Here is a 27,754-nt window from a genome sequence, read left to right on the forward strand (position 1 = left end):
CTCAAGATAGACCTTTATGGCGTATCCAGTGGATATGGCACAAATGTCTAATAGATGCAAGTCCCTAAATGCCCTATTCAGACTAGTGCTCTGGCCATAGTGAGAGGAGAGGTGGCTACTCATGGTTGACACTATTCACTGCTATAGGACTTCAAAAGGCCGAGTGAACCTAGAAGACATCTATTAGACGAGAGGTCTCAAACACGCGGCCCACGGGCCACATGCGGCCCTTCAGGCTGCTTCGTGCGGCCAGCAGGCCCGTGCCCCTTTTCACTATCGCGGCCGGTGAAGGGCCGCAGCCACTGTGTGCACTTTATGTCAGATGAATGGTTTGCCGGCGCTGCGCTCAGTGCTGACAGGAGCTGTGGCCCCTGTACCGGCCGCGACAGTCACCGGGGGCACGGGCCTGCAGACAGCAAGAAGCAGAGATGAGGCAGCCGAGGGAACGCGGGACAGGTGAGAAGAATGGTGGGGGTTTTTTGTGTGTGTGTGTGTGTGTGTGTGTGTGTGTGTGTGTGTGTGTGTGTGTGTGTGTGTGTGTGTGTGTGTGTATGTGAAGGACGGCACATTAACCCCTTAGCAACCTATTACGTACTGGGTACGTCATGGCTACCTGGTACTTAAGGACCCATGACGTACCTAGTACGTCATGGCGAAATCGCAGTCCAGAAGCCCCGGTGGCTGCGATCGCTGCAAATACCTTAGATTCGGGGAGGAGTGGCCCTCTGCCTGACCTCAGGAGGGGTGGTGTCTCCTCCCCTGACCTACAGAGGCTGTGATTGGCTGACAAACGCCGCTCAGCCAATCACAGCCACTGTAATGTGTTAGCCATTGAAAATGGCTGAAACATTGAAATCCAGCCATGATCAGTGCAGCTGTAGCAATGATCATTGGCTGGAGCTGGGTGACCTCAGTTTCACCCGCCCCCAGCTCTGATTGGAGAGACCGGCCTTGTAACTGATCTCTCCAATCATTGTGGATCTGGAGCCGGAGACCGCTTCCCACACCTTCACTCCGGCGTTTGTGGAAGCTGAGGACTGGGGAGCGATCGGTAAGTTATAGCCAATGCCCCCTTTCAGCCGCCGCCACCACTGCCCCCCCCACCACCACCACCACCGACCCACTACTACAGGATGGGCACATTACTATAGAATAGGGACAAGGCTGGGGACATTACTATAGGATGGGGACAAGGCTGGGGACATTACTATAGGATGGGGACTAGGATGGGCACAGTACTACAGGACAGGGACATTACTACAAGGGGACAAAGATGGAGACATTATTATAGGATGGGGACAAGGCTGGGGACATTACTATAGGATGGGGACAAGATGGGCACATTACTATAGGATGGGGACAAGGCTGGGGACATTACTATAGGATGGGGACTAGGATGGGCACAGTACTACAGGACAGGGACATTACTACAAGGGGACAAAGATGGAGACATTATTATAGGATGGGGACAAGGCTGGGGACATTACTATAGGATGGGGACAAGATGGGCACATTACTATAGGATGGGGACAAGATGGGCACATTACTATAGGATGGGGACAAGGCTGGGGACATTACTATAGGATGGGGACTAGGATGGGCACAGTACTACAGGACAGGGACATTACTACAAGGGGACAAGGATGGAGACATTATTATAGGATGGGGACAAGGCTGGGGACATTACTATAGGATGGGGACAAGATGGGCACATTACTATAGGATGGGGACAAGATGGGCACATTACTATAGGATGGGGACATTACTGTAGGATGGGAAAAAAGTCCAGCGCAGTCCTCAGAATGTAGATTTAAAACAAATCGACATTTATTCATATAAATCCAATAAAAATTATGTGGAACGACTGACCGTCGGGTGGCAGGAATGCAGAGTATAACTAACTTTTTTTGAGCAGCGGAATCCTTAGGATTTCGCTGCGTATGCTCTCGGCAGCCGAACGATCAGCTGATCGCCCGGCTGCTGTGAGCGATCAGCTGATCGCCCGGCGGCTGTGAGCGATCAGCTGATCGCCCGGCGGCTGTGAGCGATCAGCTGATCGCCCGGCGGCTGTGAGCGATCAGCTGATCGCCCGGCGGCTGTGAGCGATCAGCTGATCGCCCGGCGGCTGTGAGCGATCAGCTGATCGCCCGGCGGCTGTGAGCGATCAGCTGATCGCCCGGCGGCTGTGAGCGATCAGCTGATCGCCCGGCGGCTGTGAGCGATCAGCTGATCGCCCGGCGGCTGTGAGCGATCAGCTGATCCCCCGGCGGCTGTGAGCGATCAGCTGATCCCCCGGCGGCTGTGAGCGATCAGCTGATCCCCCGGCGGCTGTGAGCGATCAGCTGATCCCCCGGCGGCTGTGAGCGATCAGCTGATCCCCCGGCGGCTGTGAGCGATCAGCTGATCCCCCGGCGGCTGTGAGCGATCAGCTGATCCCCCGGCGGCTGTGAGCGATCAGCTGATCCCCCGGCGGCTGTGAGCGATCAGCTGATCCCCCGGCGGCTGTGAGCGATCAGCTGATCCCCCGGCGGCTGGCTAATGAGAGCGATCAGCTGATCGCTCTCATTAGCCGGCCGCCGGGAGATCATCTGTTCGTTCTCAAAAGCCGGCGACAGGCTATTGTAAACGATCAGCTGATCATTCTCTCTTTCACGTTTCACAACGGAGCCCGACAATGAATTCTAATTCTTGTCATCCGTTCAATGCATCAGTCACAAGCGTCAAGCAACGCATGTGACTGATGCAAAACAACGGAAATGTGAACCTAGCCTAAAGCTCCACTACAGCAGTGCAATAAAAAAAATTAAATCTTGAGTGGTGCTTTACCTTCAATGCACTGTGTATTTATCACTTGGTTTATTGGAAGTGCCCTCCATTTCTTGACCTTTTCTGGGTTTTCATTGACTCCAAATGTTACTGGGTGAAGAGAAGCTGCAGAGCAGGTCAGGATCCAGCAAGCTGGGACTCACTTTCCCTACCCAGTGTCTGCAGTCACAAATATATAAAACAGGCTGACAAACTTGAAAGTGAAAAAAATATGCTCCAAAAAGCAAAATTGTAATCTATGAAACAACTGAAAAACCTTTTGTCTTGACAACTGGACTGCCCCTGCAATCACATTATAAATGCTGCTCATGGAACAAACCCTTTGGATTCTTTAGTTAAAAAAATATATAAATAATAACAAAGTGTGTGATTTCATTTCAAATACCTGCACTAAATAATCTCTCGAAAGTAAGGGAAGGCGGACATGCTCCATTAGATGTGACATGTGCTCCTGGCGCACATCCTTGTCGTGGTTCACCCAGGTAATTACGGCTTCAAACACCTTGGAAAAAAAAAAAAGAAAAAGTTAAATAGTTAATAAGTTAAAATCCTGTAAATTCAACAGTAAAAAGGGCAGTGTTACGTGACAAATGTTCTAGTGGATAGAGTGTACAGCGCTACATCCCTTACACAAGCCAGTCCTCCACATAGCTCGGGGTCTGAGCAGCGCAGGGAACACGGGCACCGCACCCTCTTTATTCTCAGCATTGAGGGGTCCACAAGGCAGTCCCCATGCATACATAAAGCGATGGTATACCTTAGTGATGTACCATCACTATGTGAAGAAAGCACCAATACATTCCGCAGCGCTTTACAATTCAGAGGTTCATATACAAAAAGATAAGTAACAGTAACAGAAAATACAATAATTAAAGCAAAAATAATGACAGCCTTGCTCATAAGAGCTTACAATCTACAATGGGGTGAGGTGGAGGTGACAATGTACAGGTGCTGATTTACAATGACGATCCAGCTATCTCAAAGAAATGGGGGATAGAAAAGGCTTCATGAGCCAGTCTCCAGCCAATCTTTGCGATGCTTTTGGGTGCGGTAGAGTTTGATGGAGAATTATGTTCTGATAAATAGTAGAGGGGCTCTCTATGAATTGACTTTGATTAGGGAAGGTGATAGGCCACCCAAAAATATGTGATTTTAGGGAGTGTTTGAAGCTGTGTAAGTTGTGGTTCGTCCTAGTTTCTTGGGGTAGAGCATTACAAAAGATTAGTGCAGCTCGGGAGAAGTCTTTAAGTGTGAGGTTCGGATTAGTGCGGATGTTAGTGGAAAGTTTTTTGCGAGCATATAGAACGGGTAGGGTGATAGACAGATGAGGGTGGAGATGTAGGGGGGTGCTGCACTCTGGAAAGTTTTGTGGGTCAGAACAAACAATTTAAATTGGATCCTATGATATATGGGCAGCCAGTGCAATGCCTGGCTCAAAGCGGAGGCATCCGAGTAACGATTAGCCAGATAGGAGACCCTAGCTGCTGCATTAAGGACGGACTGCAGAGGAGAAAGTCTAGTTGGGGGGAGGCCAACGTATGACCACCACTCACGCGAGCATTGCGGTGTCCGGTATGCTCGGTTGGAAAGGGTCACACTGAATGATCAGATGTAGAGCGAACCAAACAAGACCCGAACTCCCAATCAGTGACTTCAAATGAAGTTCAGGTCAAGTTAGGGTTCCAAACCAAACTATCAAAATTCCGAATGAACCTGCCGCACTGAGCTTCCACAGATCGGCTTACTCTAGCCATGACCTTAATTTTCCTAAAACTGCTTTTTAATATATATCGGAGATTCGAAATAATCAGTGTTTTATCAGCAGGAGATTTTTACTACTGGACTACATGACATGTGCAAACACATAATACTCATTTGTGTAACCCCACCCCTACCACTGATTGGCAACCTGCCTACAATGCACAGTGTACACAGGAAGCTGTTAGTCCAGGGTGTGGGTGGGGTTACACAGCTGAGGAATCATAGCTCCGCTGTCAAAACTGCACCAAGCAGTCCCATAAGTGATATTTCATTGGAATCAGGTTTAGCAGATAGAGATGAGCAAACTTGTGGAAGTTTGGGTTCACCATGCTTTAAATACAATCAGCAATGTTTCAAGGCAGTATATCATCACTGCAAAAAATAGTCATAAAATTTAACTTTTACTTCAATCACTAAAATGTGGTCAGAATCACAATTACAGGACAAACAACCAACATGAATTAAAATAATTTTGGCCCTTCCCTATTTCTGGGATATATAATGGCCCAAATTAACACACCGCAAGTAGAAATTGGATTTGTCTCACCAACTTTTTCCTTTCAGTGAAGTTTATAGGGTCCATTCATTAGTAGAACCCCAAAACAAAGGATCTGAAGTATCTCCTGACGCGTTTCAATCAACTCTTCAGGGGAGTATTAAATGCATCCTAGGTCCCATAAAGACATGGACCTTGCATTCATATAATATGCTGTAACAAATGCATAGATGGAAAAAATCAGCATGTCAGCAATCCAACAATATAACATCCCTGTATAGGACAACTCACCATTTTATAACTTTGTTCAATAATATTGCGGTGATTCCATTACAGGTACTAATTATAGAGAGCCTGTCACCTCTACAAGCCTGCTGAAACAAATGCACAATACATTCCTATCAGCAAACTCAGCGGTTTTCTTTATCTTTAATCCATTTATCCAAATCTCTGGGAACTCACCACATGGTACGGACGCCCGTGCTTCTCGCCCTATCAGTCAGCTGTTGCTAACATTGGAGTTTAAATACTCCCTCCCTGTCCCAGCGTGTGACGTCATTTCCATATTCTCAAACACATGACAGTCAGGTGACCGGATGTGACGCGCGATGTTATGCTGTCGCTATGGTAACGTATGCCGTCTCTCCTCATTCACCGCCCATTTCATCACATGACCCAGGGTGCCGCACCAGAATTCCATGCGGTCACCATAACAAATCGGACACATGACTATCAGGTGACCGGACATAGCGCGCGATGTTGTTTATGTAGTTGTCATGGTGATATACACCGTCTTTCCTCACACACCGCCCATCCGGTCACATGGCCCAAGGTGCCATATCATCATACGCTTCGGTTCCCATAGCGATTTCCTCCTCCTACCCGGTCATGTGATATTCAAAGGACGAGTGAATCATTACTACCATAGCAAACTCATATGACAATGCATCATGTCACCAGAGAGAATAAACATCAGGAAAACGTCATTATGTGATTTATGCAGTACTTCATAATCGTTTCAGAACTGATACCACACTATATTAAAGGTTAAGGTAAACAATGGATGACATGCTTTGGTATATATAAAAAATGGAGTTTATAAGTCTCCATCTGCACGTTTTTGTTGAATGGGTGATATGGTAAGATTCTGGTGATACAGTTTGGCTTCACCTCCCCCCCTTTTTTCTTTTTTGATTATGAAAGATATTGGATCAATCGTTTTTTTCTTGTGGACATAACTTCCAGATCATAATCAATGGGGTGGGTACACGTTTTGTTTACCTTAACCTTTAATATAGTGTGGTATCAGTTCTGAAACGATTATGAAGTACTGCATAAATAACATAAATAATGACGTTTTCCTGATGTTTATTCTCTCTGGTGACATGATGCATTGTCATATGAGTTTGCTATAGTACTAATGATTCACTCGACCTTTGAATATCACATGACCGGGTAGGAGGAAATCGCTATGGGAACCGAAGCTTATGATGATATGGCACCTTGGGCCATGTGACCGGATGGGCGGTGTGTGAGGAAAGACTGTGTATATCACCATGACAACTACATAAACAACATCGCGCGCCATGTCCGGTCACCTGATAGTCATGTGTCCGATTTGTTATGGTGACCGCATGGAATTCTGGTGCGGCACCCTGGGTCATGTGATGAAATGGGCGGTGAATGAGGAGAGACGGCATACGTTACCATAGCGACAGCATAACATCGCGCGTCACATCCGGTCACCTGACTGTCATGTGTTTGAGAATATGGAAATGACGTCACACGCTGGGACAGGGAGGGAGTATTTAAACTCCATTGTTAGCAACAGCTGACTGATAGGGCGAGAAGCACAGGCGTCCGTACCATGTGGTGAGTTCCCAGAGATTTGGATAAATGGATTAAAGATAAAGAAAACCGCTGAGTTTGCTGATAGGAATTTATTGTGCATTAGTTTCAGCATGTTTGTAGAGGTGACAGGCTCTCTATAATTAGTACCTGTATTGGAGTCACCGCAATTTTATTGAACAAAGTTATAAAATGGTGAGTTGTCCTATACAGGGATGTTAAATTGTTGGATTGCCGACATGCTGATTTTTTCCATCTATGCATTTGTTACAGCATATTATATGAATGCAAGGTCCATGTCTTTATGGGACCTAGGATGCATTTAATACTCCCCTGAAGAGTTGATTGAAACGCGTCAGGAGATACTTCAGATCCTTTGTTTTGGGGTTCTACTAATGAATGGACCCTATAAACTTCACTGAAAGGAAAAAGTTGGTGAGACAAATCCAATTTCTACTTGCGGTGTGTTAATTTGGGCCATTATATATCCCAGAAATAGGGAAGGGCCAAAATTATTTTAATTCATGTTGGTTGTTTGTTTGTCCTGTAATTGTGATTCTGACCACATTTTAGTGATTGAAGTAAAAGTTAAAATTTTATGACTATTTTTTGCAGTGATGATATACTGCCTTGAAACATTGCTGATTATAATTGATACATATAACTAATAATTTTCCAGTGGCTATTCTTATTTTCACCATGCTTTAGTTAAAAATTCCGTTCGGGACCTGTACTTGACCAAACACCACATATAAAAGTCGATGAGGACCCGAAGTTTGGTACTGTAAAATGGTCATCGTAAACTCAAGGGGGTTGCAAAAGAAAGCAAAATGGGAGTAAGAGCAGGACAATTGTCTTGCAAACAAATCTTGATAGGGAATACATTTTTGTTATTAAAAAAAAAAAAACCATGGAGTACCACTAATTTTGATAACCAGCCAAGGTAAAAGCAGAAAGCTGGGGGCTGGTATTATCAGGTTGGGGAGGCCATGGTTATTTGGCCCTTCTCAGCCTAAAAATAGCAGCCCGCAGATGCCCCAGAGGTGGCGCATTCATTAGATGAGCCAATTCTGGCACTTTGCTTGGCTCTTATAATACTTTTGTAATACTTTTGCGGTTGTTGTCAGCTGCAAATGGACACTTGGCATTCAGCCCAGGCACTAGTAGTGAAGAGAGTGAAGATGAGTCTATCAGACACCCTCATTACTAGCCCAGGAAGTGTCTGATTTAAACAAACACACACGAAAAAAAAAATAGTGTATTTGAATAATGACTCTCCCACAGTCCCTTGTTAATTAATTTTAAAAAATCCTCAAAGTTCTGAAGTAATACAATGATGTAATGTGCCACAACGCCCATTGAAAGAAATGCATCCTGTAAATGCCGGAGCTCAGGCGACCTTCACGTGTAGTACAGATCAAAAAAAATGGTCTGCACTCAGACAATTGTTTGGTGGTGCAAGTGAAAAATGGGTCCAATCCAAGAAATAAATTCACTGCACTCAGATTGTGATGCAAAAAAAAAAATGTTCAAATTTATTGAGGCGACTGAAGTCATTCAACGTTTCGACCCCGCCTGGGTCTTAGTCAAGAGTCGCTTAAAAATGGGTGCCTGGTATATGGAAATTTGAGTGGATTAATAGAGTTGGTAGCGAATACCTTGAGGATAAATGTCCTGGGTTATAGCGCTAGTGGCAATAGCGCTTTGGATGGTGATATGGTGAGGGATACACTTCATAGTCGCCTCAATAAATTTGAAATTTGTTTTGCATCACAATCTAGGAGTGCAGTGAATTTATTAATTATCTTAACGTGAAGTACGTCATCAGCTGAAGTCCGGCTATCATGACTACCCATCGGCGCCCTGTGATAACGTCATGAACGTGTCGATGGCAGTGGGGAATGGCGTGTTCCCTGCTGGAGCGTGTCAAATCCCGCTGTCATAGATTGACATAACCAGTTCACAGGCATGTGTGGATCTGTGTTAGCTACACAAGTCGGCTAATCAGCTCAGCCAACGTGTGTGTAAACATGCAGGCTTGCCACGAGAGCCCACATTAAAGGGACAGACACGGCCTTGGACGTGCACTTATGTCCAAGGTCGTGAATGGGTTAAGGACATACAGGAAATTGTAGGTTCAAGCGATACAATTGTATACGGGGCTGACAATTGATCACTGCACTATGCCTGGTGCTGTATACATGTACTGATGGTGGTTCTCATCTACACGTAGCAATTCAGAACATCCTTCATGGCTATGATAAAACCTAATTTCAAATCTAAGTTTGAGTATTTTTCTTTAGTTGAGGATTTCTTTAGTTTCAGCTCCATAAACTCAGTTTAAATTAGCATGTTCACATTGATTTTTTTGGAGAAGAAACGCTCCAAATCTTTCTCAAATTCTTATAACATGCTTCAGGTGATGCATTAATGTACTGATGGTAGTTCTGTTGATGTATTTATGCAAATACCCCATTACATTTGTATTCTGATCCTTGGGATTGGTTCGGTATGGCAAGGTGGCTTTTGAACCAAAAAATGTTGTGCAACCCTGATCTAAGGAGCTAGAAAAGCATCCTTGTTTAATAACAACATGAAGGGGATGGGTAAATAATATTTATATGCATAGCGTACAATCTGCAAATTATAGGTCTCTGAACGTGTTGCCGTGAAAACGGGTAAAAATGACAACATTGCGCTTTTTATTCTATGCCTATACACCTATACATAAGCAGCGCTGACCAGAGTACAGCATGGTGGTAATAAATGAAGCAGGAAGCTGGGGGGGGGGTGGGAAGATCAATCAGTCTGAGACAGGTTCACCGTATACAATTATGGTACAAATAAGAATGTATCATTAAACAAGTAGTGAAAAGAAAAACCAGGAAGACAAATTACCTTTTCTTCTGAAAGAACGGTGAGCTTATCGCTGGCAATTAAACTGCACACTTGTTCTATGCCAAGATTCAGAAACTCTTCACCTTGGACAATATCTGAAAAGTGTTGTTCTGTAAGGAAAAGAAAAACAAAATGTTAAAAAGACCAAGGTCAAGATAACGAGAGCAACAACAGAAGGATTGTGCAGTAGACAGCCACATTCTGCATCCTGGGGTCAGCACTGTGGATTGTGATCATAGGTCTATGCTACAAGTGATTAATGTGAGTGGCAGACACAATGTCTGATGTCTATTCTACACTTCCTTATTTATATGGGATGCACGCCTATTTTCTTTTTTTTACCTATTGCCGCACTTAAAGTATTCTTTTTTTAGTTAATTTGCAAGCTGCAAACTGACTGACCTGAGGAGCCAGATTCCCCAGGAAAGAAATATCCCCAACGTACATTTCACAATTTTTTTTTTTTTTTTTTCATTTCACAAATTTAAAAAAAATTGTTAACATTGTGAAATGTACATCGGAGATATTGCCTTCTGAGGAGTTTTTCCTCTACAGGCGGACCTTCTTTTTGCACTTTACGGTACTCTCAATATGGGTATACTATTACAATCTATCGTGTTTCCCTGATAATACGACCTACCCCGGTAATATGCCCTAGTATGATTTTACAGGATTTTTGGAGTGTGCTTGAACTATAAGCCCTACTCCAAAAGTGAGCCCTAGTTACAGTCAGGGTCAGCATTAGGGGGAGTCTTAGTGCTCAATTTCTCAGGGTCCTCCCTCTCTTAGAAACCCCAGCAGTTATATTCCGAGGTCAAGATTGTTTAAGGACCCTTGATGACTTCACAGTCATGGGACATTATGTAATCAAAGGTCTCTTAAGTGCAGGAGTCTAAAAAAAACCTGAAGAGGAGACAAGCTGATATGCAGGACTTACATTAGGGAGGGCAAACTGGGTAATTTCATAGGGCCTCATTTGTGTGTGTGTGTATATGTGTATCTGTATGTGTATGTGTGTTATGTGCGTGCGTGCGTGCGTGCGTGCGCGTGTGTGTGTGTCTAAATAGAGATATACATACACTCATGGTTTAGAGGGTTATGTTGAAGTTCCAGAATGCAATATGACTATTTAAATACATGTTTATTTATTTTTTTTTTTTTTATCAAGAAAATAAGCCCTGGCCCATCTTTCAGAGCAAATAATAATGTAAGACCTTGTCTTATTTTCGGGGAAACATGGCATGCATGTATTCTTCCCCCTCATTGCACTATAACTACTTGGCCGTTGATATGTACTGTGTATATATATATATGGGGAAATAATACCGCATCTTGATATTATAGGCACTGTGCACTTTCTTTCTGCATAGTTGTGTGAGCCTACACAGACTTTATGCACTTGGTTTTAGATGTGATTTTGGGTCTCAATAGATCGAACCCAGTTGCATTGAACTTCAATTGCTCCTACCCATTTTAGATTGCTGCTTTTCCCTCTGGTATTTTTGTAGTATATGTTTGTACTAACTTTTAACCTTGTGTGCTACTTAATAAATTACACTTTTGAACAGTTTAACCCCTTGTTTTCTCCGGTCTTCATGTTTTATCCTGTAGTTTAATTGCGGAAGAGAATTATTGAAGGAAACTTCAGTTTAAAACTCTTCTGATTCTTTAATCTGGAATATATGAGTTACCTTGCAGCTGCCATCAAATGTTCCCATTACATAAACTCAATTTAAAAGTAGATAAGAAACCATGGGAATGAGCGATAATATTTAACAGAAATGATCTGGCACCAGTACAAAATGTGCGGTGAGTGAGGCGGAAGGTGGATGCCTGGAAGGCAGATCGCCTCATTATTAACATAAAGCTTACATTAAACTGAAACTGCGGCAGAATACTGGGGCCAGACAAAAGCAGAGCAAAAAAGGACTTCAGCTAACACAATGTGTTGCTGAATGTCGGGGAAAAGGCAACCTGCCTGCATAAACCCAGAAGTGAGCTGATCCAGACACTTTTGTAGTAATGTGTCAATATAAACAACTACTACCGTGTTTTTCCAAAAATAAGACCTCCCCCAAAAATAAGCCCTAGCAGGGATTTTCAGCATTTTCAGAGCAAGGCTAAAATACAAGCCCTCCCCCGAAAATAAGCCCTAGTCACAGTTCCATAATGAAGTGTCCGTGCAGCTAAAAAAGTTAGATACCGCAGGACACTTCATTATAGACAGCGGGCACCTCGCAATTACACTCATCAGACGCCGAGCAGAGGAAATGCAGTGGATCGCGCACACACAATCAGATCAGCACACACATCGAATCATGCCGCGCCGCACCCACAATCATCGGATCACACACACACACTCACCACATCCAGCGACACCGATTTCTTCTCGCCGGCAGAATCCTGAGAGGGAGTGGCGCGCAAGGACCTGCCGCAATGATTGCTTACAGGACCTGCAGACATACGTGACTTCCTCCCATGATTCAATGAGGCCGGAAGCATTCTTTAACGCTGGATGAGATGAGTGTGTGCGTGTGTGTGTGTGTGATATGCAATCTGCTGTGTGTGAGTGGGTCAGCGATCTGCTGTGTGTTAGCGTGTCAGTCAGAAGCAGGGGAGGACGGTGTGTAGCACCCACCGGAGATCACAGGGAAAACCTGTGAGCCACGCAAACGTCCGGGTCTGGTAAGTAGGAGTCTCCTGGGAAGTGGGTGGTCTGCTTTTTTGGGGGGGTAAACTTACCCCGCAACCGTGTTTCTCCAAGAATAAAGGTCAACGATTTTCAATCTAATTGCGATCGTTCAGAGTCGCACGTAGGTGTCACACGCAACGACGTCGCTTACGATGCCAGATGTGAGTCACGGAAAGCGTGACCCAGACAACATATCATCAGATAAATCGTAGCGTGTAACACTGGCTTTAGATCTCCACCAAAAATAAGCCCTAGTGCTTTTTTGGGGGGGGTAAAAAAAAAAAAAATATATAAGACTGTCTTATTTTTGGAAAAACACGGTAGAAATTATTAGACTATTGTTCCAGTGTAAGGCTATGTGCGCACTAGAAAATGGATTTTGTCTTAAGAAAAAGCCGCGGTAATAACGCACCCGCGGTTTTCCGCGGGTTGGTACATGTGTTTTATTGCATTCAATGCAATAAAGCACATTGTGGAAAAAAAAAAAAAAAAGTAATTTCCTTCTGAGATAGATAGTAGATGGATAAATAGACAGATAGAGGACAGATCAATCAACAATCGACACGCTGCAGTTCTCACGGTCAGTAGTGTGTTCACATTACTGGCCGTGATTACCTCAGCAGGCTCGTTACGAGGCTGCATTCAGTGCAGTGTGAGTCGCGACTGGATCAGTCTGCAAGCGTCGTGGGACCTGCTTGGATTACGCCGGAGCTGTGTGTTTGGGGGGGGGGGTTAATAAACGGGTGAAAGAGGGGCTTTTTGTGTTTTATTTAAAATAAAGGACTTTTCGGTGTGTGTGTGTGTTTATTCACTTTACTTACGGGTTAATCATGAAAGCTGTTTCCTAGACGCTGCCATGATTAAGCCTGGACTTAGTGGCAGGGATGCACTGCCATTAACTCGTTATTTATATTACCCCGAATTGCCACCAATGCATCACGGCAATCGGGAATAGCTGGGGACACTCCGGGACTGTCGCATAATGGATGTGACAGTCCCGGGGCAGCTGTGGGCTGGTATTCTCAGCTGCGGGAGGGGGGGGGGGGCATTAACCATGGCCCTCTCCATCCCCAGCCTGAGAATACCTGGCCGCCACTGTGTTTACCTCGGCTGGACGGTAGAAATAGGGCGGAGCACACGCTTTCTTTTTGTAATATGTACGTTTGATTTGTATGTGTATTCTATATGTCTGTGTCTGTGTGTGAGTGTGATGTGTGTGTATTCTATGTCTGTGATGTGTGTGTGTTTACTCTGCTCCGCTTCCTCTTCCTGTCATAATGACATCACTTCCCTGCAAACTGCAGGGCAGTGATGAACATTACCGCAGGTAAACCGCGGCTATACCGAGGGTATACCGCACATCATTTGCTACCTGCGGTATACCCGCGGTATTTCGCGATTACATTAGTGAATGGAGTGAAATACCGCAGGTACCTGCGGAAAAGTAGTGACATGCACATTTTCTCAAGAAATTTTCTCAAGAAATTCTGCAGAAAGAATTTTCTTGAGAGAAAAAACGCAGTGTGCAAACTGCTATTTTTTTTCCCATAGGTTTTGCTGGGAAATGTCTGCAGAAAGGTTACAAACATTTCTAAAGAAATTTCTGTAGCAAAACCGCGGGTAAAAACGCAGTGTGCGCACAAGGCCTAAGACATCTACTCAGAGGATATGGCAGAAATGTTTGATTGGTAAGGGTCTCCAGCCTAGACTCCATTTAGCACTCTATAGCCAGGGTGGTGGGAGATCTACAGTGGTTTTGATATGGGCCCATAGAGAGTGCCCAGTATGGGGGAGACTGCCACAACTTCATTGCTGTCCTGTGGTAAACATTGTTGAAGGCCATGGTTGGGGTTTTTGTAATGCTACTTTCACACATCCGGTTTGAGCACTGCGGCTCAATCCGGCTGTGCAAGCTATGCAACGGATGCGGCGAAAACACTGCATCATTTGCATAAGTTTTTACATGCGGCCCGTCCGTTTTTTTCCGGTTGCGGCATGCTACTGAGCATGCGCAGTGAAAGAAACCACATGCGGCGGCCGGATGAGGTTTTTTCCGCATCGCGCCGCATCCGGCGTCCATAGGCATGCATTGAAAAATGCGCCGTGGCGCGATGCGGTTTTTTTGCCGGAGCAAAAAACGTTGCAGGCAACGTTTCATCCGGCCGCGGCATCGGCTAAATCTGCCGCATGCGGCAAAATCCGGACCGACCGCAAGCCCATGCGGCACTAATGTAAGTCTATGCAAAAAAAAAAACGCAACCGGCGGCAAAAAAAACACGGTTGCAGTTTTTCTGCAGAGTGCCGTATTGTGCCGCAGAGCAAATACCGGATGTGTGAAAGTAGCCTTAGAATTAAAGGCCGCCAGGGTTCTTGTTTTTTAATGTGCTGGTGTAATCATCCCCTGCTTGGGACCAAATGTTACTTACATAATATATTTAACACACTTCTGCAGGGGAAGCAAACCCCTTTTAGCTGATTAATTAGTTAAAATCCCTGTAAAAGCCCTCATCTGTTACCTGACATTGTGGTTGCATCTATTTTATCTACCACAGAGGCCATAGGAATTAAACAAGACTTCTCCAGGGACCTGCAACACAGCTGCAGATCTTCTTAATGGAGCTGACCAGGGACAAAATTGTAAACCTGCACAAGGCTGGGATGAGCTACAAGAAAATAGGCAACTATTAGACAATGGAAGAAACATAAGATGACTGTCAATCTTACTTGTTCTGGGGCTCTATGCAAGATCTCGCCTTGTTGGGTAGGGTGACTCTGAGAAAGGTCAGGAATCAGCCCAAAACTACATGGGAGGACCCGGTCAATGACCTGAAGAGAGCTGGGACCACAGTCTCAAAGATTACCATTAGTAACACTATGCTGTCATGGATTTAAATCCTGCAGGGCATGCTAAATTCCCTTGGTCAGGACAGCACATGTCCAGGCCTGTTTGAAGTTCCCAAATGACCATCTGGATGATCCAGAGGAGGCATGGGAGAAGATCATGTGGTCAGTTGAGACCAAAATAGAACTTATTCGTATCATCTCCACTCACTGTATTAGGAGAAAGATGGATAAGTACAACCCCCAGAAAACCGTAGCAATTGTGAAGCATGGAGGTGGAAACATCATACTTTGGGGATGATTTTCTGAAAAGGGGAGGATGACTGCACCATATTGAAGGGAGGATGGATGGGGTCATGTATCGCAAAATTTTGGCCAACAACCTCCTCTCAGTAGAAGTACTGAAGATGGCTAGATGGCTGGTCTTCCAGCGTGACTGTGACCTGAAATACACAGTTCGGCAACTAAGGAGTGGCTCTGAAGGAAGCATTCCAAGGTCCTGGAGTGGGCTAGCCAGTCTTCAGACCTGAACCCAATAGAAAATCTTTGGCGGGAGCTAAAACTCAATGTTGACTAGCGAGAGCCTCGAAACCTGAAAGATCTGTATACAGGAGTGGGCCACAATCCCTGCTGTAGTGTGTGCAAACTTGGTCAAGAGGAAACGTCTGACTTCTGTAATTGCAAATAAAGGTTTCTACCAAATATGGAGTTCTATTTTTTCTATTGTAATAAATACTTCTAATTATTTATTTAAAAATCATACAATGTGATTCTGGATTTTTTGGGGGATTCTGTCTGCCACAGTTGAAGTGTACCTACAATAAAAATTACAGACGTCTCCATTCTTTTTAGCTGGGAAAACTTGCAAAATCCGCAGGGTATCTATCAAATACTTTTTTCCCTCATTGTGCATGGCTCACAACCGCAGAGCCCAGTGACTGACCGGTGAGTCCAAGTCTGTTGGACCTCTTCCCTCTTCTAGGTGACTATTACTGACTGCACTGCGGATTCTGCTCCTCAAAGTTTAGTTTTTGTCCTTCAATATCTATCTGCACAGTAATCAGATGGATACATTACAGAGCAAAACTGCATGTGTCAGCGTCACTAAAGCTTCTACTGCATTTCATACATAAGTAAATAGGGTTTTGGCAGCCATTATTCAGGCTCTAGACCACCATTTCTTTGTTCCAGGATTGTCATGTTATTTAGGTAGAAAATATAACATTTGCAAATAACCATTCATAAAGCACTAAACTGGGAACTAGAGCTGGTGACAGAGCAGATGGTGAGGAGGAAGAACAGAGTAGTGGCACCGCAATGTGAACAAGCAGTTCTGAACGGAGATTATGTGGGTAATCCTGCCGAGAAAAACAGGAGCAAAGAATACCGGGATTCTGAGTCTAGTCGCCTTCATACATCTCTCATAAGTGTGCACATTAATGCAATATAATAAATGCCTTCTACTGACCGGTCCTCTACATGTCTTACTACTCTGACCGGGAGGGAGAAAGAATTACCTTTCATCAGTCAAAGAAAAGAAAACATTCACTTGTAACAAAACATAAAACCCATTTAAGAAGGAGTCTCAGGTTTTACCACGCTACAGTGCTATCAAGACGATCATGATTTAACGCGATACGTATAGGTCAATACTTCACCAATAAGCTCAATATGTCTGATGTAAAGGCTGGGGCGGCTCCAGGTTTGTGCAGGCTCTACAGCTCCAGATGCCGCCCCCCCCCCCCCCCCTGATGTTTCCTCCTCATATTCAAGGAGATTTTTGATTTTTTGACTGACAGAGCTATGTAAGGTCTTGTTTTTGAGGTACAAGCTAGTTTTTATTCGCACCATTTAATGGTACATGCAACTTACTTTGCTTTTGCTCATAAAAGATCAGAAACAAAAAGCAAAAAAAAAACAAAAAACATTTTTCTTTCATCACGTAATGGGTTAAATATTATTGATGAATGTATTAATTTGAGCAGTTACTCATGTGGTGAGACTGCCAGCACTTGTGGGACATTTTTGTGTCATGGGAGCGCTGCAGTCAGTCACTGCTAATGGGGTGCGGTGCTGATACCTTTGCCGGACATCAGTTTCTGAGGGAAGGGCGAGCGAAGCCCATTAGCAGCTGCTGATGTTTATGCCATGTGAGAGTTGCAGCCAATGTCTCGAAAGTGCCAACAAATATGGCACCGACATCACTGGAACAGTGCCGCTCCCGGAGGAGAGTATAGGTCGATTTTCAATAGGCTCCTTGATCATTTACGAATGGGAGCCCAAGAAGTGGACAATCCCATTAATGCTACGCTAGATGTATATAGAAGGCACATGGCCTGGAAATTCTGAAAAAAAAATGGTGTGGCCCTTATACGTATGTACTTTTAATACAAAGCTCTGGGAAAAAATAAAAAAAAAATAAAAACTTATCACAGAGACCATATTTCCTTTAGAATAGGCTTCCATATCTGATATATGGAGCATCAATCATATCACAGGGCTCTGACACCTTGGCCTTAACGTCTATTGCCAGGATCACTGGACGACTCTCCACCCTCTGCAGCTTCCTCGCCTGGCAGTCTCCTCGGCTTCATAGTTTACATCCATTCATGTTTCTGAAGTCGTGCTGACACCGCCTCTCCATAAAACTCATTCACCGTGCTGATTACATTCATGTTATAGGAAAATGTCTAGCTCTAATAGAGCCTAACGATCTCAGGAGCAACTACAGTCAGATCCCAAGACCCATTGCAGAGTCCACTGAGGTGTGGGAAATATACTACAAGAAGGAAGAAGTCACCAATGGGTCCTTCACGGCCAAGATCCAGTGGAGGTATTGGTATTCACATCAACCAGGATGGGTTATATTATAGGGAATCAGTCAGCAGGTTTTGGCTTCCCCATCTGAAAGCAGAGGCCCTGATTCCAGTGATGTGTCACTTAATGGGCTGCTTGCTTTCATTTTGGGTTTCATCTACTGTAGATCTAGCAGTTCTCTGAATGCGGAGCTCAGTATGACCCTGTCTACACCACTAATTTGATCCTTTCTGTCCATGAACACTACACAGAAAGCTGTTAATCCAGTGGTGGGGGAAGGGTTATATAGAGCTCAGGAATATGACTGGCAGCAGGTTTACTAGTCCTCTAATGATAATGTCCTGCTGATAAAACAGTGACTTTTTTCAAAGCTACAAAGTAAGTGACATCACTGGAATCAGGGTCTCTGTTTCTACATTATGATACTTTCAGATTAGGTGGAAGAAACCTGGTGGTAGATTCCCTTAAACCCTGTGTAAAAGCACGCCAATATACATGCATAATGTATGTACACTACACTGCAGGAGTTACCGGCAAAGGTGTTCGCTTGATGTAGCAGCTCAGTACATGCATGCATGTCAGCAAAGGCCCGAATCCCCAGACAGTTGGTTGGGTGAAGCTGTGATTCCAGGAACTCGCAGCAGGTTTTCCTCACATCTAGAAGCTGTAATAGACTGGCGGCTGGGAGAAGCACCTGCAAATAACACGGGACAGAAGAACAGGATTAACCATTTCATCAAATGAATTACAGGTGAAGCTATACAGAGACTCATCACTTCTGTATCTGTAAGGGTATGTGCGCACTAGGCGTTTTTTTCACGCTGCGTTTTTATGTGCGTTTGTCTAAAAAACGCACCCGCGGCTAAAAAAACGCGGCAAAAACGCATGCGTTTTTGCCGCGATTTGGTGCGTTTTTTGCTGCGTTTTTGCTCACTGCGTTTTTAATCAGTGCACAATGCCATTAAAGATTGTTGATGAAAAAAAAAAAAAAAAGGTCTGATGTCATTTCCTTCTTCAAAATGTTCATTGTATGCAGGAGAGCAGACAGCTGCAGAACTAGTGTATGCAGGAGAGCAGACAGCAGCTGCAGAACTACAAGTCTCAGCATCCTCCATTCACTAGTGTATGCAGGAGAGCAGACAGCAGCTGCAGAACTACAAGTCTCAGCATCCTCCATTCACTAGTGTATGCAGGAGAGCAGACAGCAGCTGCAGAACTACAAGTCTCAGCATCCTCCATTCACTAGTGTATGCAGGAGAGCAGACAGCAGCTGCAGAACTACAAGTCTCAGCATCCTCCATTCACTAGTGTATGCAGGAGAGCAGACAAGCAGCTGCAGAACTACAAGTCTCAGCATCCTCCATTCACTAGTGTATGGATGAGAGCAGACAGCAGCTGCAGAACTACAAGTCTCAGCATCCTCCATTCACTAGTGTATGCAGGAGAGCAGACAGCAGCTGCAGAACTACAAGTCTCAGCATCCTCCATTCACTAGTGTATGCAGGAGAGCAGACAGCAGCTGCAGAACTACAAGTCTCAGCATCCTCCATTCACTAGTGTATGCAGGAGAGCAGACAAGCAGCTGCAGAACTACAAGTCTCAGCATCCTCCATTCACTAGTGTATGCAGGAGAGCAGACAGCAGCTGCAGAACTACAAGTCTCAGCATCCTCCATTCACTAGTGTATGCAGGAGAGCAGACAGCAGCTGCAGAACTACAAGTCTCAGCATCCTCCATTCACTAGTGTATGCAGGAGAGCAGACAAGCAGCTGCAGAACTACAAGTCTCAGCATCCTCCATTCACTAGTGTATGGATGAGAGCAGACAGCAGCTGCAGAACTACAAGTCTCAGCATCCTCCATTCACTAGTGTATGCAGGAGAGCAGACAGCAGCTGCAGAACTACAAGTCTCAGCATCCTCCATTCACTAGTGTATGCAGGAGAGCAGACAGCAGCTGCAGAACTACAAGTCTCAGCATCCTCCATTCACTAGTGTATGCAGGAGAGCAGACAAGCAGCTGCAGAACTACAAGTCTCAGCATCCTCCATTCACTAGTGTATGCAGGAGAGCAGACAGCAGCTGCAGAACTACAAGTCTCAGCATCCTCCATTCACTAGTGTATGCAGGAGAGCAGACAGCAGCTGCAGAACTACAAGTCTCAGCATCCTCCATCCAGGACTGTATGCAGTTTTTTGCCCAAAAAGAAAAAAAAAATGACGTGGGCTTCGCCATATTTTTGTATGCTAGCCGGGTACAGCAGGCAGGTACGGGCTGCCCCCAACCCCCAGCTGCCTATTTGTACCCGGCTGGGAACCAAAAATATAGAGAAGCCCTTTTTTTTTAATTATTTCATGAAATAATTAAAAAAAAAAATGACGTGGGCTTCGCCTAATTTTTGAGTCCAGCCGGGTACAACTAGGCAGCTGGGGATTGGAATCCACAGTGCAGGGTGCCCATGCTTTCTGGGCACCCCCACTGCGAATTGCAGTCCGCAGCCACCCCAGAAAATGGCGCTTTCATAGAAGCGCCATCTTCTGGCGCTGTATCCAACTCTTCCAGCTGCCCTGAAGCCGGGTGGCTAGCTAGGTAATAATGGGGTTAGGGCTAGCTGTATAGCTGGCCCTAAGCCCGAAATTCATGGTGTCACGCCAATATTAGACATGGCCACCATGAATTTCTAGTAATGATAAAAAAAAAAACACAACACACAGAAAAATATTTTTATTAGAAATAAAACACAACACAATTAGTGACTCCATCTTTATTGAAATAAACCCCCCTCCGCAGTAATCCTGGGTCAGGGTCCCGCGCCGTCCAATCAGGATCCAATATCATCTGATCGGTTTGCTGGAAGGCAAAGCGATCAGATGATGTGTCAGGATCAAGTGCCTGAATCACATCACACATCAGCTGATTGTATAAAAGCCGATTATACAATCAGCTGATGCATCAGTAGAAAAAAAAAAAAAAATAATACTCACTTATGTGCTGTGGTGATTACCGGCAGCTCCTGGAGCGATCGATTGGACAGGAGTCTGATCCTATACGATCGCTGCCGGAGCTGCCGGTAATCAGCTGATGAAGTCCCCTGACGGCAGGATCAGCTGATAGCCGGCCGGGCGCGAAAAAGCCGGCGAGACTACGATCAGCTGATGCGTCAGGTGACTGCATCAGGTGATCAGCGCCAGGTCCTGCAAGCAAGGTCCTGCCCCGGGGAGACTGCACACAGCCAGAGCGGCGGGACCGCGGGAGGAGCTGGGAGCGGGCATGGCACCGGGACCCTGCGGACAGGTGAGTATATGACATTTTTTTTTTTCTACTGTTCACTTTGGTTTTCGCCACTGCCTCCACCCCCCGCCCAGACATGGCGCCGCACGGAGCTGACATGCACAGGACGGGAGGTGGACGCAGCGGTGACGGTACCGGGAGGATTCATGCTTCTGTGTTTACCAACAGAAGGAATCCTCTTCCTGTACACGTCACTGTAGTACCCACCCCTTGCGTTTATAGCTGCGTTTTTAGTCATAGAAACGCGGCTATATGCGTTATTCATTGCGTTTTTAACATCTCATTGAATTCAATGAGTGAAAAACGCAGTGGAAAACGCAGAAATAATTGACATGCTGCGTTTTTGTGGTCACCAGAAAAACGCAGCTAAAAAAAAACGCTGTGTGAGGACAGCACTTCTGAAAACCCATTGACATTGCTGGGGAAGCAATGTCACTGCGTTTTCAGCACAAAAACGCGGTAAAAAACGCCGCTAAAAACGCGGCAAAAACGCCTAGTGCGCACATAGCCTAAGGCTGCTTTCACACATGCGGTTTTTGCTGAGCGGCACAATACGGCGCCTTGCAGAAAAAACGCAACCTTTTTTTTGCCGCCGGTTGCGTTTTTTTCCGCATAGACTTGCATTAGTGCCGTATTGTGTGCATAACCTTGCGTTGCGTCCGTTTTTTGCCGGATGCGGCATATTTAGCCCATGCGGTGGCCGGATGGAACGTTGCCTGGCAAGTTTTTTTGTGCAGCGAAAAAACCGCATCGCATCGGCGCGATTTACAATGCAAGTTTATGGACGTCGGATGCGGCGTCCTGCGGCAAAAATCGCATCCGGCCGCCGGATGAGGTTTTTTGCACTGCGCATGCTCAATATCAAGCCGCGTCTGTCAAAAAATGGACGGGCCGCATGGAAAAACTTATGCAACGGATCAGTTTTTTCCGCCGCATCCGTTGCGTAGCTTTTTGAGCCGGATTGAGCCGTACTGCAAAAACCAGATGTGTGAAACCAGTCTTAGGCGGGCTTTGCACGCTGCAACATCGGTAACAATGTGTTACCGATGCTGCAGCGATAGTCCCGCCCCCGTCGCACGTGCAATATCTAGTGAAAGCTGCCGTAGCGATTATTATCGCTACGGCAGTTTTACACACACATACCTGCCGTGCGACGTCCCTCTGGCCGGCGACCCGCCTCCTTCTAAGGGGGCGAGTCGTGCGGCGTCACAGCGACGTCACACGGCAGGCGGCCAATTGAAGTGGAGGGGCGGAGATGAGCAGGATGTAAACATCCCGCCCACCTCCGTCCTTCTCATTGCAGCCGGCGGCAGGTAAGGTGAAGTTCCTCGCTCCTGCGGCTTTACACACAGCGATGTGTGCTGCCGCAGGAGCGAGGAACAACATCGCACCTGTCGCTGCACCGGCATTATGGAAATGTCGGAGGCTGCAGCGATGATACGATAACGACGCTTTTGCGCTCGTTCATCGTATCAAAAAGGATTTGCACGTTGCGATATCAACTGCGACGCCGGATGTGCGTCACTTTCGATTTGACCCCACCGACATCGCACGTGCAATGTCGCAACGTGCAAAGCCGCCCTTAGGCTTACATTTTGTAAAAAGAATAAATAAAACTGGCCTGCCAAAAAGCAAAGCTGTGATGTGTGAACAGACTCTTAGGATACGCTCACACCGCTCATGTTATACTTCACCTCAGATTAGTTACTGCTATAGATGTACAGGGTGAAGTGGCCGCTCAGAGGTTACACCATTCAATGGAGTTACGTTGCGCTGGGCTGAACAGTCAGCAGGAATAAATCGCATACTATTTTCCCCACATTTTTTATTCTGAAAGGGGATACAGAAACCCTATTAATCTACGCATGGGACACAAATTGCGGTTGGATTTGTCTGCAGAAAACGCTCCAAAAATCAGTGTTGAATGCAACCCATGTGCATATACATATGCGGTCACCTAACACAAGACAATTGGCATAGCCAACATTTTTGAGTATGTCAGAAGATGGAGGCCATACTGTTTCCGAAGGGATTCTGTTTGCTCCTATTAAAGGGAATGTGTCAGCAGACTTTTGCTACCTCATCCAAAAGCAGCATGATGTAGAGGCAGAGACCCTGAATCCAACGATGATGTATCACTTAGATTACTGGGTGCAGCGGCTTTGACACAATCAGAATATTTAGATTTAGTCATGTAGCAGAGCTGAGAGCTGTCGTCCCCCCCCCCCCCCCACACACACCAGGCTCTCTATAGAGATTGTACATTGACAGTGAGGTGTCAGAGCAGGGGGTGTTCCAGTCTTCCGGGAGTGTGACATTGTAGTCCGAGCAATGAGAAGTCCTGCTGTTTAAACAAACATAGCAAATAACACATTGGACCTTGACAAGACAGGTATCCCTGAATTCTATGGTTCAACCCATGCATGTTGTCTTCAGCTTACCGTATTTTTCGGACCATAAGACGCACTTTTTTTCCTCCAAATGTTGGGGGAAAGTGAGGGGTGAGTCTTATGGTCTGAATATAGGGCTGCGGCCGGGAATGAGGGTGCTACGATGGAGCGGGTCATCGGAGGCACGAGCAGGCTGTGGCAGCGCCTGCCGTTACCACGTGGGCCCGCTCATTACATATGCACGCCCATCATCCGGCCCATCATCTCTCAATGCTGAACCAGCACTGACAGGTGGGCGGAATGATGGGCGGGGAATGAGCGCATATTAAACAGCCGGCTGTGATCACCCCTGGCAACTACAGCCTGGAGTGATCATGTGCAGCTGTATTCACTGCCCCCCGCGCATCATCATCATCATCACCATCAGCGCGGGTGACCCGCCCCAGGGCCGTGGGGTACTCACTTCTGGGTGTTGTCACGGGGGCCTGTGCCCAGTTCCGTGGCCCTGGTGGTCGCTGAAAGTCAATAAATAATAAAAATTAAAAAAAAATAAAATAAAAAAAAAATAAAGAAAATAAATAAATAGATAAATAAAAGTATTTCGTGACGCCACCTACGGTTCCAGTATGGTTACTGGGGCTGCAGGTCAGACCTCTGGGGTGATTGTTAGGCAGCCAGTTGTTTACGCTTCCCGTAGGTGAAGCGGGGTCCCCAGGGCAGTATTAGGCCCCTTTCACACGTCAGTGATTCTGGGACGTTTGTGCTTTTTTTTAAACGTACCAGAATCACTGACATACGCAGGCCCATTATAATGAATGGGTCTGCTCACACGTCAGTGATTTGTCACTGCACGTGTCTCCGTGCGGCGTACCCGCGTGTGCGTGATTGCTGCACGGAGACATGTCCATTTTTTTCTGGCATCACTGATGTTCCACGGACCACGCAGGGTGTGGTCCGTGAAACACGTGCCAGAAAAAAACGTGCTTTTAAAATAAAAAACATTTTAACTCACCCGGCGTCCAGCGATGTCCTCTGCAGCCTGTTCTCCCTGCTGCTTCTGAGCCGGCTCATTACTGTCGCGCATATTCATTATGCGCGACACAGCCGACCCGGAAGCAGCTCCTGCAGGGGTCACCGCCGGCCGGATGCTGCGTCGCGGGAGCGATCAGCACCATGGACAGCGGGAGCGGGCGCAGGTGAGTGAATCTCTAAGTGCAATCACGGGCCACGGAGAACGGAGCCCGGATTGCACTGAGACAACCCACGTGTGCCGTGATTTTCGGCACACGCAGGGACATGTGCGTGTTTTACACGCCAGGGAAAAACGTCTGTGTTTTTCACTGACGTGTGAAACGGGCCTTAATAGTACATAGATATGGCGGCAGTTTTTCCTCACAGCCTTTTCAACTGTCACTTTAGTGCAGCAGCCTATGGCTCCTCAGATGAAAGAAATAAAGTATGTCACACCAATTCATTAACTTTGACCAGGTTTTACTTGCAGGTGTTATTAAAAATGGGTTCAGTTTCTGATGTTACAGTTTTTGGGTAATCTGGGAACAGTTCAGGATCTCTGCACCAGGTCAGTTGTGTGGCCTCCCTGCTGCGCTATGTTTCTCCTTCGTACTAGGCTGCCTGGAGCTATACTTTGTCCCTCTCTCACTGTCTTCACCTGTATGGCAGGCGGCGGGAGCTTCTCTAAGGGGCACTGCTGTACTCACTGCGGTCCCTAAGCTCTGTGTAGCGGCTTTGCCTTCAGGTGCTGCTGCGGCCAGGAGATCTGCAGTCTCCCTGGCCCCCGGTCTTTATTGCTGGGCAGATTAAATCCCTCACAATCTCGGATGCCGGTGTCCGATAATCAGCGCTGTTCTTTGGGGATGCAAGCATTGTTGACCTTAGGGAGATCAACATATCCACTGCGGAGACACCATCACGTGTTTCTCAACGCAGTGATTCTAGAGCAACGCCCCCTGGGAAGTATGCAAATAAGAAAGCCGCGGAGACACCATCACTTGTTTCTCAACGCTGCCAGGAAACTAGCCAGGTCTTTCACCGGGAAGGAACAACCACGGGAAGGGCAGTCTCCAGTCAAGGAGACCACCTATACCAAACATGGTATCCATCCACAGACAACTGTTTCGGGGCATTTGCCCCTCATCAGTGTGGAGTAGGAATCTGGCTAGAGGGGGCAATGCCTAGTAAAAGACTACTTAAGCAAGCATTGTTGACCTTAGGGAGATCAACATATCCACTGCGGAGACACCATCACGTGTTTCTCAACGCAGTGATTCTAGAGCAACGCCCCCTGGGAAGTATGCTCCTTGACTGGAGACTGCCCTTCCCGTGGTTGTTCCTTCCCAGTGAAAGACCTGGCTAGTTTCCTGGAAGTGTTGAGAAACACGTGATGGTGTCTCCACGGCTTTCTTATTTGCGTTCTTTGGGGATGAACCGGTCTGGCTCCACCTCCCCGGTCACTCCTCTTTTGCCTCACTCTTGATCCCTCAGGCGGTCACACAGTTACTTGTGCGGGCTAAGCACTGCCCTCTCCATTTTGATGTCTTCCCTCACTCTCTGCTCGCACAGTCTCCTTTTCTCCAACTGTCTCTCTGACTCCGCCTCCAAACCTGGCTTTAAAGGGGACCTCACCTGAACTCGACTTGTAGAGCTCCCCCTCCAGGCTTGGAGTGGAAATGTTGTATGTGGGATTACCTAATGTGCAGATCCTTCCCTGCCCAGGTACAGGTATATTTGTGGCAACTGAACCCTGGGGTGCCACACGGGGGGCAGTGAATAAGTACGGTACACTCACCCGTCACCGTTCCCCTGCAGCACCGATATCTCCTCCTGTCTGTGCCGGCCAGCTGATCTGTGTAGCGAGCGGTGAGCACAGAGATGAAGTCATCCCTGTGCTTCACACAGATCAGCCGGCAGACAGGAGGACATTGCGATGCTGCAGGGGAACGGCTCCACACAGGTCAGCGCCGGGGGCAGTGAATCAGTATACTCACCCGTCACCGTTCCCCTGCAGCACAGCGATCTCCTCCTGTCTGCCGGCCAGCTGATCTGTGTAGCGAGCGGTGAGCACGGCGATGACGTCATCGCTGTGCGTGCCGCTAGTCACGCAGGTCAGCTGACCGGCAGACAGCAGGACGAGCGATGCTGCAGGGAACAGTAACGGCTCCACACAGGTCAGCCATGCTGTTGCCGCCACAGACAGGGGGAGGAGCGATGCTGCATGGAGCGAGGAAAGGGGAGTATAAACTTTTTTGTGTGTGATACAGGATACATGCCATATAGCAGGATGGGACCATATAGCAGGATGGATGGGGGTATATAGCAGGATATGGGCATATACCAGGATGGCAGTATATATCAGGATGGGGAGCATATAGCAGGATGGGGGTATATAGCAGGATGGGAGTATATAGCAGGATGGGAGTATATAACAGGATAAGGGCATATACCAGGATGGGGTACATATACAAGGCAGGAGGATCATTACCAGGATGGGATACCTGAGCAGAGAATTTGGGGACATTACCCCCATAACAGTGTAGGCAGCAGATCCTCGCCCCATAACAGTGTGTCATGACCACATTTTTTGCTTAAAAATTTATTTTCCTATTTTCCTCCTTTAAAACCAGGGTGCGTCTTATGGTCCGGTGCGTCTTATAGTCCGAAAAATACGGTACATATCAAAAACCTGGTGACAGATTCCCTTTAAATGAACGGCTCTGTCTGGCCTCCCATTGGAATAACGTTTAGATGGAAACGTTGATGTAGTGCTCATAGTACACAAAGTTGCAGTGCTGTCTGAGCGGGGTTGCCATTCGCTCTCCCAGGGCTCACGTGACATTGTTACGATATTTGGGCCCTGCGCCAAATCAGAGATGGCTTCA

At 46.4% G+C, this 27,754-nt stretch overlaps 1 protein-coding gene across 3 annotated transcripts in view; it reads right to left on the reverse strand.

Moving 5' to 3' along the window:
* Window positions 1-27,754, reverse strand: part of KLHL2 (kelch like family member 2) — a 268,283-nt gene that overhangs the window by 67,305 nt on the left and 173,224 nt on the right. For all 3 annotated transcript variants that reach the window (XM_075347338.1, XM_075347331.1, XM_075347344.1), the window contains 3 exons: window positions 18,711-18,873; window positions 9,830-9,939; window positions 3,212-3,328 (listed from right to left, as the gene is read on the reverse strand). In XM_075347338.1, the coding sequence (XP_075203453.1) occupies window positions 3,212-3,328; window positions 9,830-9,939; window positions 18,711-18,873 (390 nt within the window). The remainder of the gene's footprint in view (window positions 1-3,211; window positions 3,329-9,829; window positions 9,940-18,710; window positions 18,874-27,754) is intronic.

This window comes from Anomaloglossus baeobatrachus, chromosome 1 (assembly GCF_048569485.1).
Source record: "Anomaloglossus baeobatrachus isolate aAnoBae1 chromosome 1, aAnoBae1.hap1, whole genome shotgun sequence".
NCBI classification, from domain to species: domain Eukaryota; kingdom Metazoa; phylum Chordata; class Amphibia; order Anura; family Aromobatidae; genus Anomaloglossus; species Anomaloglossus baeobatrachus.